The sequence below is a fragment of the Notolepis coatsorum genome (genome assembly GCF_963971535.1).
Source record: "Notolepis coatsorum genome assembly, chromosome: 4".
In the NCBI taxonomy this organism is placed as follows: Eukaryota; Metazoa; Chordata; class Actinopteri; order Aulopiformes; family Paralepididae; genus Notolepis; species Notolepis coatsorum.
This window is the reverse complement of record NC_140168.1, coordinates 17746537-17760133: the sequence shown is the minus strand read 5'-3', so window position 1 is coordinate 17760133 and position 13597 is coordinate 17746537. Positions and strand designations below refer to the sequence as shown.

At 43.4% G+C, this 13597-nt stretch overlaps 1 protein-coding gene across 1 annotated transcript in view; it reads left to right on the top strand.

Moving 5' to 3' along the window:
• znf644a (zinc finger protein 644a) overlaps positions 1-13378 on the top strand; it is a 35116-nt gene extending 21738 nt beyond the window's left edge. The window contains exons 5-6 of the mRNA XM_084313642.1: positions 7450-7555; positions 11527-13378. Coding sequence (XP_084169768.1) covers positions 7450-7555; positions 11527-11746 — 326 coding nt within the window. The 3' untranslated portion in view covers positions 11747-13378. The remainder of the gene's footprint in view (positions 1-7449; positions 7556-11526) is intronic.
• Positions 13379-13597: the final 219 nt, after the last annotated feature.

Below are 13597 nucleotides of genomic sequence, written 5' to 3'. Positions count from 1 at the left end.
ACGTGTGGTTCAGAGACTGTTCTCAAACATCTGCCCTGGGAAGGCCTCTGGACCGGATGGCATCTCTGGCCGCATGCTGAAGTCATGCAGTGAGGAGCTGGCAGAGGCCTGGTGCCCAATCTACCAGAAGTCTCTGGACTCTCACACTGTTCCGTCCACCTGGAAAGACTATTATTATTCCTGTTCCTAAGAAAGCTAGCTGCAAGGAAAATAATGTCGACCAGTTGCTTTGACCTCACTGGTCATGAAGTGTTTAGAGAAAAGAATGATCAATCTAGTGAAAACTGATGTCATCTGTTCTTTGGATCCGTTTCAGTTTGCTTATATAGTTTGCTTACTAGAAGGAACCAGTAAGTAATATTATACAATAGAGTGCAAACGGAATATGACTCGTTTCCCTATGCTTTTTCTTTTGTTGTTGCGGTTCTTAGCTCTATTCTATTCAATCTTTCAAAAATGTCATGGTACATACTGTAACTGTAACAAAGGTAGCAGACAGGGGTAGCTGGAAGGTGCAATGTGGTTGTACAAGTAATCAAAACACATAGTCAAATAGCTTAAGCTCCCCGCTGGACAATGGCCAGGGGCATTTATTTAAGTAAAACAGAAAATTAAGCAAAACAACAAAATCATAATGGCTCCCATTGGAGCACCTAAACTACCTTCACTGTAGTCCAGTCCCTCACTAGGCCGGGCTGCCGTCCAGCTTACCGGGGGTCAACTCACGGTTTTAGAGGTCTCCCAACAGCTCTCACTCTCCATTCCAAGACACACTCTGAGTTTTTTTTTTTTTTTAAACTTTATTTTTTAGCGTTTATCGCTTTCCTGGTCAAGCATGACCGACAGTTGCAGGGTGAAACGGGAGAGAGAGCAGGGGGAGACATTCGGCAAATGACGGCGGGTCCGGGAATCGAACTCGGAGTCAACCAGATCCGTGACGCAGCACGGAGTCCCGCGCGAGCGCGGTAACATGGTGTGCTACTGGAGCACCCCCTCTGAGGTTCTTTGTCTGTCCTTTGAGAGGCATGCTGATTGCTGATTTCTGATTGACAGACAGCCGTGTGTGTGGGTCTGCATGTGTGAAGCCGTCAGTCCTCTTCTCTCCATTGGGAGGAGCCAACAGGCAGGAACATAGAAGCCACCAATCACCATTCCCCTCAGCCCCATACAATACATACCAACTGTTTCGCCCGTTTTATTCTCCACCCATTGATCATGTCCAAACTAAACTGTCAAGAAGCATTTCAGTCATGAGTAAAGTAAAGCACATTCTGGATAAAAACAAAATCACTCCACATTCTCTACTGTTCACTAGTTTTACCATATTTAAATTACTGCGCTGAAGTCTGGGGAAACACTTATTCTACACTACAACCACTTTTTATACTCAAAAAGAGACATAAGGATAGTTCACATTGCAGGTAATCGTGATCACAAACATATTATTTTTTAAGTGAAATGATCTTGTGGAATTTAAAACGGCACAATCAATGTATAAAGCAAAAGGTAATGTACTTCCAGGAAACATTCAAGAACTGTTTTTTTTCCCACCCTTCCTGGTTGTTGCGTACTTTCCCCTACTGTTGGTCCGAGAGACCGGAGACTGTCACATAAATCAAATCAAATCAAATCAAATGTATTTATAGGGCCCGACAACACACGTTAATGTCCCCATGGGCCGTACAGATCTTCTTTAAACAAGTCAAGAAGAAAACATAACAATAAGTCAAGAACAGAACAAGAACACCATAAGGTCCAAACATTTTTAGATAAATGCAAATAAATGAAAGAATGCAAGCACTCCCAGACCCCACGCGAAGGTAAGGAAAAACTCACTAAAACCTAACAATAGGGAAAAAAGCTCCACAGGCAGTGTGGAGGAGAGAAACCTTAGAAGGGCCATTCAAGGGGGGATCTCCCTTCTTAGATGTTGGTGATAGTAGTGTTGCAGACGGACAGTTGGTAAGCATGCACTCATGTGTGTAGTAGAACACAGATGAGTGCATGCAATAGCAACTGTACATTTTGAAAAAATTAAAGATAGAGCTAATAGCGATAGCAACTGAACATTTTGAAAGATTAAAGATAGAGCTGATAGCGAATCTATTTGAGGCACAGGGGCGGCGCAAAGAGGGTCACGTCCTCCCCGTCTTAGTCAAGGGACATTTAACACTCCGGTCGTTGCTCAGGGACAGCCGGAGACAGGGAGATAGGGGGCGGCGCAGAGAGGGTCGCGAACTCCCCGACATCATCGCGGGACAACATGCTTTCCTCCGATGCATGTGCAGCCTGCCGGCAGGCCAGCCTGCCGGCAGGCCAGCCTGGCCTCGCAGGTTCTCACCGGGGAGAGTGTAGCGTGTGGGAGGCCGCACTATCTCTCCCTAGATCCTACCCTTGCTGAGCAGGCGCCCCGACCGAACTGTAGGGGTCGCTGTCCACAACGCCCAGGACCCACCCTTCAGCTTTCCCACCCTCTAATACAGCCGCGAGCGACCAGCCAAGCTGATAGCAACGCCGGGAGCTGGATTCGACCAGGCGAATCCAGCATCTCCGGTGTTGGTGACGAACGCAATCTCCACTACGCCACCTGACCCCCCCAAGAACTGTTCTTTGATAGAGAGGGGGGTTATAACTTGAGGGGAGAACTCAATTAAAAAGTTCTTAGTGTACGCACTACCAGGAGAAGACACTGCATTTCAATATGTGGAGTGAAACTGTGGAACAGTCTGAATGTGGTGCTAAAGCAATGTCCAATTATTAGACAATTCAAACTGAATTATAAGGAAATTATGTTCACGAGGTACAGGGATGAGGAAGGGATTTGACATTCATGGGTGTTTACATTTTTATTTAATTTCTTTCATGTTTTACATATATAATATACAGGCTCGACGCGGTCCAAAACTAACAAATTCAATTTCCACACAAGCACAAATTTCAATAAATGGGACATTGATTGATATTATATTATTGATATTATTATTTTGACATTGATATGACATTTGACATTGATATTATATTATTGATATTATTATTTTGTACAATGCTATACTCAGTATGTTTTTATGCCAGTGGTGATGCTCTAAACTCAATTTCATTGTACCAACAATGACAAAGATTCTATTCTATTCTAAATAAAAGATATTAAAGATATATTATTATTATTATTATTATTATTATTATTATTATTATTATTATTATTATTATTATTATTATTGATTAATAGCACAAAAAGTCTGATGGGCAATTAGAGTAGTCGAATAACAGTCCAGGGTCAAAACACGTATCAGGCTCTCGTACAAAAAGGGAATGTTCAATACTCAGGGTTTGTCGTCCGGTCCAGGGTCAGTTTCACAAGGGGGTATCTCAGCCAGTCCAGGGTCCAGTACCACGGACACCTTCTCGCTTTTACCTCTCCTCTCAACTACCTCACAAACTCTGTATCACACTCTCTCTACCTGCTGCCTGAATACTTTTGACAACAAATGTTTGTTTCTTGCTGTCCCACGATTGGCGCACATGTCACATGACCTGGCCAATCAGAGCGCAAAACTCGCACGCGGAAACAAACATTTGTTGTCGAAAGTATTCACGCATACCTGCTCTCTGCTCCTTCCTCACCTCCACTCCACCCTTCTCTGTCTCTCCTCCGGCTTTAAGCTATGGGTGTCTCTGTGTGTGTGTGTGTGTGTGTGTGTGTGGGATGTGGGTGATCACGTGGTGCACAGGTGTGTTCCATCAGTCCTAATCAACTCCCTAATTAACTCCTCTGCCCATGGCAGTAGTATCTCCCTTCCTCCGCGTAGCCATGGGACAGGGGATGATATCTGCCACAATATATATTTGTTTGGTACGGTTTTAAATAAGTACACTCATTTGAGTAGTGGAAAATGGGTAGGATTAAATAAGTGTATACTTCTTCCTAATCCTTTTCGAACATGTAAATTTAGTTATGTTGTGCTTTTGTTTATTTATTTTTAAATATTTTTTTATTTATAAGAAGTCGTGTCCGGCCTATGGGGACATTAACGTTTGTTGTCGGGCCTTACAAATAAATTTTATTTGATTTAGAGGGAAACACCTTACTAGAAGGAACCAGTAATTAAGCATTACATCACGCGCAGGAGTGGTTTGTGAACAATAAACCATGCCTAGGGGTGGTTGTTAGGCCCGAGGCGCAGCCGAGGGTCGTTAGACCCCCCTAGGCATGGTTTATTGTTCACAAATCACGACTGCAAGTGGTGTAAAGCTTTTATACAACTGCCACATTCATCCAACCTTATTGCTATACAATAAACACACATTAATCGAAGATTTATTGAAAAAACCATCCGCCAGAAAAAGTAGTTCCCACAACTACAAAAAAGACAATTTGCCTCCATGTGGAAGCAGCTCGGAAGTGCATCCAACCAACTAACACATCCAACTGTGTATTATTGGAATGATTGAGAGAAGTTGCCTCATGTGGAAGCAGCTCGGAAGTGCATCCAACCAACTAACACATCCAACTGTGTATTATTGGAATGATTGATTGAAAATTTTATTACCAGATGCAGAATGGGTACAATACAGTACGGCTCAATACACACAATTGTTAAGGGGATGCAGACCTACTTTCTATAGAACTTCATTCTTAGATGCTTCTATAGAAAGTAGGTCAAACAAATTAAAACGTTTTCTTTGCCCTATAGGAAAAAAGGTTTTCTTCGCCCTATTTTTTTATTAATTTTTTTAAACCTACTGTAGAGGGCCTAAACTTAACTTAATGACCCATCAATTACATCATCCAACATTGTTTAAAGGACTAAGACATTCGCTGTGACAGAATCGCTTCATATTTAGTCGTTAGGACGCTATCATTGTTTTTTTTTATCCACTTTTTCTCCCATTTTCTATATTTTTCTCCCATCCCAATTTCGTATCATCCAATTCAACCCTCCCCTGTCACGGACGCTGTTTCTTGCCTCCCACAAGCCGGCTGCAATGTGGACTAAGTCATACATAGCACAAGTCCCCTCCCGTACTTGAGGTAACAGCAGTCGCATCTTTTCACCTGCGCAGCTCGATCTCTCAGTGGCGAGGAGTAACGCGTGGGAGGCTCACGCTGCCCCCGACACTTCCTGATTCTACTGCGCAGGCGCACCAACCGACCTGTAGGAGTCGCTGTCCACAACGCCCGATCCCCACCCATCAGTTTCCCACCCCCTACTACGGCCAATGTGTATTAGTACGGACGACCAGCTAAACTGAAAGCAAATGTGGAGCGCTGGGCTCGAACTGACGAGCCCAGCGTCTCCAGCATTTCGCGGCGAGCGCCTTGCCCACTACGCCACGTAGCCGCCCAGGACGCTATCATTGTTAAAGATTATTGTGCGCCATCTTGTGATCTGGCGGATTGATGTGATGTGATTCGGTTGTGGGCGGGTCCTGGGCCAGCAAGCGCGGACTGTTCGCAATACATACGTGTAAATGGACTGTTTCAGCCAATCAGAATCGAGAAATTTGCATGCCGTTGTATAAGTAATATTATACACTAGAGGAGAACACCTTACTAGAAGGAACCAGTAAGTGTATATTTATGATGGTCTGTCAGGGTTGTCCGTTGTCCCTGAGAATATTAATGATGATATGATGAGACACACCCATACTGGCTAAAGACTAATGTAGAATATTGGTATTGGAAATTTTTGAAAACCATTGACACATTAACCTCTGAAGCCCTAGCCATATTTTCAGAAAATTGGTATCTAGGGGCATCTATGGACCTCAAGGAATATATTCCCAGTGTCAGAAATATTCTGTTACTATGCTTGAGTAAAAATCAAAAGAGAATATAGATTATTCATATTTGACAGTGAATAACACCATGCTAATATTGACCAGATGTGAAGAATTGCCACTGAGCTCATTTGCACCTTCTTGAGATCAAGTGTACAAAAGGTCTAAGCAAATGAATAAAAGACAGATGATCTACAGGGTTTTTGTAGATACAGTACTGAATTTTGCCATCCGGACACATGCAATTTAAAATATGAATATAGAATATCAGGCCTATAAATGACCTTATTATGGCCAAGTCATATATATGGATCGGGCCAAATTTCCTCTTTACAATGGCAGAGTTCAATCTGGATTTAGTACCACCAGGCGCCTGTAACATGGGCAGCAAATACTGTGAATGAAATCTACTGTAAGTACAGTTACCTTTTTGTAATGAAAAATGCTCCACCATTTTTCATCAGATTGAGACACAGTTTTTTTCTAGACGTTCACAGAAAGGTAAAGAAACAAACTACGTTCTATTTTATGGCAATAACGTTCAGGTTTGTTCAACCCGTGAGACATAATCATGAAAAACATGTTAAAAATTTATTTCACACAGGGGCTGGCCGCTGGCGTGAGCTGGGTAGTGTCGTTTTATGAAATTCTAAAGCCCTGGGTCGCTTCTTGCATAGCACTACAAACACGTATGACAGCTTCCTTTATTTCCGTCTAATTCATCCAGTTTCCACCAGGATGCGCCGAGATATTTATAAACTCATATTTCGCTAATAACACTTAAAATCATTGGTAAACAAACGTAGTGAAAATATACACTTTGACTGCTGTTTTGATAGGGTTAGGGTCTTTACTCTTGGCTACATTTGAAAAAGAAACGCAACATTAATTAATACAGACTAGGGCTGTCCCCGACTAAGGATTTGGATGGTCGACTATGATTGGCCAACATTTGCCGTTAGTCGACTATTGGTCGTCTAAATATTTTTTTTAAAAGTTTTTTAAGGATAATATTAAAAAAAAGAAAAAAAATATCATTCCATTTGGGCTGTGGGGGGTGCTTAATATCTGAAGGAGTTGACTGAAGGCTTCTTGTCCTCTGCAAAAGCATGAAATTGGTCCACTGATGGATACATCTTGATATTTCCAGTCTAGTGTGTTCATTAGATGGGTGAAATCCTCTTTCAGTGCCTCTGTGCCTGTTTTCGTAGGCAGTTAGCCTCTGGTATGCGTGCCATTAGCGTTAGCCACGCTTCTAGGCCTCTTTTCTTTTGGAAAGAATGATAATTATATAATCTTTTTATATATATATATATATATATATATATATATATATATATATATATATATATTTGACTAAGAGGTTGGCCAGTCGACTATGGCTCCTTTCGACCGATTAGTCGACTAATAGGGGTCAGCCCTAATACAGACTGTATTGATCTATTTATGACATATTCATACATATTATTGCCACATGAAAGCATGCATTTAAAAATTATGATAATATGATATTATGGGATGTACCAATGTGAAATCACAGAAAAGAACCATTGATGCGTACGTTCACCTCCTATCAATAATGTTTTGGGGGTTCTTTTCGTATCAAAAGCTTGGTGTCAAATTCAGATGTGTAACTGATCCAAGACAATTGTTTCTTCTTCTGTGGTTCAGCGTATGACTGCAAAGTGAGGAGGCAGCGGTCGAGGCCAGGATCCAAGAAGAAGACGTTGCCCACAGCCCACCACACTCCAGAGGAGATGTACAGACTCACCTGCAGGTAGGAGTTAATATTATACACCAGAGGAGATGTACAGACTCACCTGCAGGTCGGAGTTAATATTATACTCCAGAGGAGATGTACAGACTCACCTGCAGGTAGGAGTTAATATTATACACCAGAGGAGATGTACAGACTCACCTGCAGGTAGGAGTTAATATTATACACTAGAGGAGATGTACAGACTCACCTGCAGGTAGGAGTTAATATTATACACTAGAGGAGGTGTACAGACTCACCTGCAGGTAGGAGTTAATATTATACACTAGAGGAGGTGTACAGACTCACCTGCAGGTAGGAGTTAATATGATACACTAGAGGAGGTGTACAGACTCACCTGCAGGTAGGAGTTAATATTATACACTAGAGGAGGTGTACAGACTCACCTGCAGGTAGGAGTTAATATTATACACTAGAGGAGGTGTACAGACTCACCTGCAGGTAGGAGTTAATATTATACACCAGAGGAGATGTACAGACTCACCTGCAGCAGGTAGGAGTTAATATTATACACTAGAGGAGATGTACAGACTCACCTGCAGGTAGGAGTTAATATTATACACTAGAGGAGGTGTACAGACTCACCTGCAGGTAGGAGTTAATATTATACACTAGAGGAGGTGTACAGACTCACCTGCAGCAGGTAGGAGTTAATATTATACACTAGAGGAGATGTACAGACTCACCTGCAGGTAGGAGTTAATATTATACACTAGAGGAGGTGTACAGACTCACCTGCAGGTAGGAGTTAATATTATACACTAGAGGAGATGTACAGACTCACCTGCAGCAGGTAGGAGTTAATATTATACACTAGAGGAGATGTACAGACTCACCTGCAGCAGGTAGGAGTTAATATTATACACCAGAGGAGATGTACAGACTCACCTGCAGGTAGGAGTTAATATTATACACTAGAGGATATGTACAGACTCACCTGCAGGTAGGAGTTAATATGATACACTAGAGGAGATGTACAGACTCACCTGCAGCAGGTAGGAGTTAATATGATACAACAAGCAATCTGATTGGTTGAGAGCCATGTGTTATTTGCTAGGGGTTGCCGGGCGACGCATAGAGCAGAATTATTCATCAAAACTTAATCTCAGTCACAGTATGAAATGCCACACAGCTGCCATGTTATTTACTAAAACCTTCTCTTGTTCTGTTGCTTAATGTTTATATTAAAAAGGATAGTTTATTTACATAAACAGACGTCTAATGCAGAATGAAATGAAGGGGGAAAAACAAAAAGGTATACGAAAAGAAACTAAATGAATAAGGCTCCATTCTATCTCGCTATGCACTCCCTAGCTCACTTTAAACTAAACAGTTGTTAAGGCAAAAAGGTATTTAACATACATGCTTATCGTGTTATAATCATAAACGAAAACCAGCCATATCTTTCATTCGCAAAACATAGAATTAACAAGAAACACGGTTTTCAATTGATTACACAAGATCATCCCGGTTGTTCTCATATCACCTGCGAAGACCACCCACCGTTTCTCTCCCGTGCAGTTGATCAAAAAGCTTCAGCGGAAAAAACAGCAGCCTGTCAACACAAACGATAAACCCCCCACACAGACACACACGCCTCTCCGCCAGTAGAATTGATCAGAAACCACTGTCACCTGTGGAACCACTTGAACCCACTCCCCCTTTTCCCCGGGGGCCGATATAAATGGAGCACTTTAACCTCCCAGTGCCCTTTGTGTCCGGTTGGCTAAAGCTCTAAAAGGTCACAGCTAATTAAAGCGCTATGGTTCTTGCCTCCCCTACCAGAAGCTCCTCCCCCGCCCCCTGGCTGTCTAAACCAGGGGTTCTCAAATTTTTTTATACCACGACCCCATTTTATTTAAGGTTCGCGTAATTTCAATGTCGAATTAAGGAATATCAAAATAAAAGCACACGTTGTTGAACTTGATCATGCATATTTATTAGAACATTTTATTACAGCACTATGTTATCAATACACATTTATAAAACGAGGCATATTTAGCCAAAATATGTTGGCAGAACATAAAAAAAAATATTTACATTTTTTTATATATATTTTCTTTTACCTGCCAATGTGCAACCCCACTGTCACCTACACACCTACACGCGACCCGTAGTTTGAAAACCGCTGCTCTAAACCATTCCAATCTCCTTGCGCTGAGATTGCGATGTCTGCTTTTTTGCTGTGTCGGCCATTTGACCGCATCGCAATGCGCCATCTTGCGACACCGTTTCCCCTGTTGGGATAAACATAATGAACTCCCGGTGGCTCAGTCTGAAACTCATTCTCTCTCTCTCTCTCTCTCTCTCTCTCTCTCTCTCTCTCTCTCTCTCTCTCTCTCTCTCTCTCTCTCTCTCTCTCTCTCTCTCTCTCTCTCTCTCTCTCTCTCTCTCTCTCTCTCTCTCTCTCTCTCTCTCTCTCTCTCTCTCTACATTAACATACTCCTGAAATTCTAATCAATCAACGTAGACCTTAATTCTCAATAAGGATTTACAATAACCTACTCCTGTCATTTTCCATCAATTAACACACAGGACATTACATTGTACCTCAGTTATCTTTTCAACGGATCTCTCTGGGTTGTCTCTGGAAGAAGGTGGTCCATGAACTGTCTCTGATAAAAAATACACTAAAAAAAAAGTGTCTCTACGAAGAAAGCACCGCCTCTCGTCCTTCTTCTGAGCGGCACTTCTCCTGGTTTGCTTGACTCTGCCCCTTCCAGCTTCCTATAGGTCCGTCTGGAAGTCGTTTTTCCTCCAGTTGTTCTGAAAAAGACCATCACGAAAAACCGGGAGTCTCTTTCCAAGCAACCTCTGTTCATTGGTCTTTTTAGAGACCCTGGTTCTCATCCTTGAGCATTTTTCTATCCCCCTTTGATTGCCATTAGCATTCATTGTCTCCCCATAGCATTGCATACAGTTATGTCTCATTGTCATAGCTTTCCCAGCATTTTCTCTTTTTTCACCTTCCTGCAAGCATTTCCCGATGCCCACGTTGTCAACGCCATTTTCTGTCTACGGGCACACGGTTCCGTCTGTAGTGTGATAGGAAAGGGTTAATGCTGCCCTGGTCTCTCTTGTGTCCACAGGTTCTGTGAGCTGGTCTTCTTTAACGCTGGTCTCTCTTGTGTCCACAGGTTCTGTGAGCTGGTCTTCTTTAACGCTGGTCTCTCTTGTGTCCACAGGTTCTGCGAGCTGGTCTTTAACGCTGGTCTCTCTTGTGTCCACAGGTTCTGTGAGCTGGTCTTCTTTAACGCTGGTCTCTCTTGTGTCCACAGGTTCTGCGAGCTGGTCTTTAACGCTGGTCTCTCTTGTGTCCACAGGTTCTGTGAGCTGGTCTTCTTTAACGCTGGTCTCTCTTGTGTCCACAGGTTCTGTGAGCTGGTCTTCTTTAACGCTGGTCTCTCTTGTGTCCACAGGTTCTGCGAGCTGGTCTTTAACGCTGGTCTCTCTTGTGTCCACAGGTTCTGCGAGCTGGTCTTTAACGCTGGTCTCTCTTGTGTCCACAGGTTCTGCGAGCTGGTCTTTAACGCTGGTCTCTCTTGTGTCCACAGGTTCTGCGAGCTGGTCTTTAACGCTGGTCTCTCTTGTGTCCACAGGTTCTGCGAGCTGGTCTTCTTTAACGCTGGTCTCTCTTGTGTCCACAGGTTCTGCGAGCTGGTCTTTAACGCTGGTCTCTCTTGTGTCCACAGGTTCTGCGAGCTGGTCTTTAACGCTGGTCTCTCTTGTGTCCACAGGTTCTGCGAGCTGGTCTTCTTTAACGCTGGTCTCTCTTGTGTCCACAGGTTCTGCGAGCTGGTCTTTAACGCTGGTCTCTCTTGTGTCCACAGGTTCTGCGAGCTGGTCTTTAACGCTGGTCTCTCTTGTGTCCACAGGTTCTGCGAGCTGGTCTTCTTTAACGCTGGTCTCTCTTGTGTCCACAGGTTCTGCGAGCTGGTCTTCTTTAACGCTGGTCTCTCTTGTGTCCACAGGTTCTGCGACCTGGTCTTCCAAGGCCCCCTCTCGGTCCAGGAGGACTGGATCAAGCACTTACAGAGGCACATCATGAACGCTAGTGTCCCCCGGACCGGACTCAGCATGGTGGATGTCACCACACAGCTGCCCAAGGACCCCCCCACCCACAAGACGGACCAGGACCACAAGACGGACCGGGAGCAGCCTCCTCCGACAGCAACTCACGCTGCCTCATGAAGGGGACCCGTTTCTCTTTCCTTTTTTATATCTCACTCAGTTGTATGTCTGTGTTTGTACATGTTCCTTCGCCTTGTCTTTAAGGCCACGTTTAGACGGAGAGAGTCTCAACAGAAACTGCAGAAGTCGTCTCGCAATCTCACTTTTTAGTTTTGCGTTCAGACTAGTGTTTTGGGAGGGAACTCTTCGTGCAGACAAGGCTGTAAAAGTGTAGTCGACTCGAGACGACGGAGCCCCGCTACACTGCCTCAGGTAGTTGAGACAACCAAGCATGCTGTGAAGACCCGCCCTACTCTGTCTCTGATTCGCAGACTGTGGGTGGGGGAATGTGATTGGACCAAAGCAGAGTCACACACAGACAGTGGCTCCAGTCACTAGTTGTGATAGCCGCTGGACTGATTCTTGTTTATTTAAAAGAACTGCCAATGTAGCCTTTGGGTGATCTCCGTGGATAGAATCAGACATGCTTGTTCGCTTTGTTTACGCTTCTAGGCTACTGGCGCATGCCTGTGACATAAGCAGTACGCAACGAGAGCCTTGAGAACCCTTTCGTCATAGTTTTATGCGGTTTGACTGTTCAGATGATAGCACGAAGGTGTATCGTTTCTAGGATTTCCACCCAGGAAGGTGGTTTCACTTTTTTTGCGGATTCTCCCCGCAAAAACGCTGTTGCCGTATGAACAAAAGGCACATCTGATTCACCCGCGAGCGTTTCCGTCTAAACATGGCCTAAGAAGTCAGTCAAATATCAGCCACAACAAAGATGCTGAACATTGGACCTATTTTACTGGACATCTAGACATTTTGGATGAAGAAGGAAAAAAAAAAAAGGTAAAAAAAAAAGAAAAAGATTAGCTATTTTGTTTCATATTATTTCCATTTTTACACAGTTCCCAGTTGTCATGGAAGACAGTTCCAAACTGGGCAGACTGGTTCTCTTATGGTTTATGCAGTAACGTAGTGTGGAAAACCCATTTCTAACTAAGACAACTTTTACCTCAGATTTGTCACGGTTTTAACTCGATTTTAGTCCAGTTTGGGAGGCACCCTGTGTGTGGATGGATATCCACGTTCCTCCTCCTCGTGATGTGACAGGAGGTCGTCTCTTTGTGTTTCCACACGTGCTCAGATCATGGGCCACGGCGGCTCTATTTGTTTTCAGGGCGCACAGTTACTAATGGTAGGAAGTAGGAATTAAAAGGGTCATTCCGCTTATTTCCACGCTAGACCCCATTTTTCAATAATTCGGCATCACACCGATTGATGGACCGTGAGTGAGTGAGTGAGTGAGTGAGTGAGTGAGTGAGGGAGTTGCTGCTGCAACGGACCAATTTTAAAAGGAACACTTCACCTAAAACCAATGGTGATTTATTTTACACATAATCTCACAGACATCCAAAAACTAAATTTTGCACACATTCATTTAGTTTTACAGTTATTGAGAGTAAATTTGTTATATTATGGCCACCAGTGATGTCATCAGGGACATTGAATCCTTGTGTTGATAATTGTTGTTAACACTTTGATCGCCATGGGTTAAATTCATAATTTAATGATCAGCGAGGGAAGGATCTGGAGGGAGGTAGTGTGCCCTTCCACACGTTACACTCCCCCAGTGAGAGTCCGCGCTGCCAGGTGTAAAGAGGCAGTGGGCTGGCTACACATGTGTCGGAGGAAGCATGTGATTGTCTCCACCCTCCTAGACCGACGGTAGGGGGTAGAGTGCGCAACGAGGGGATTGGGAATTGGCATAACGACTAACATTGGGCTGGGAGAAAAACGGAAAAAGAAGGGGGGAAAAGATAATAAAAATAAAATAAAACTTGAGTTTTTGATTTTGTTATTGATACA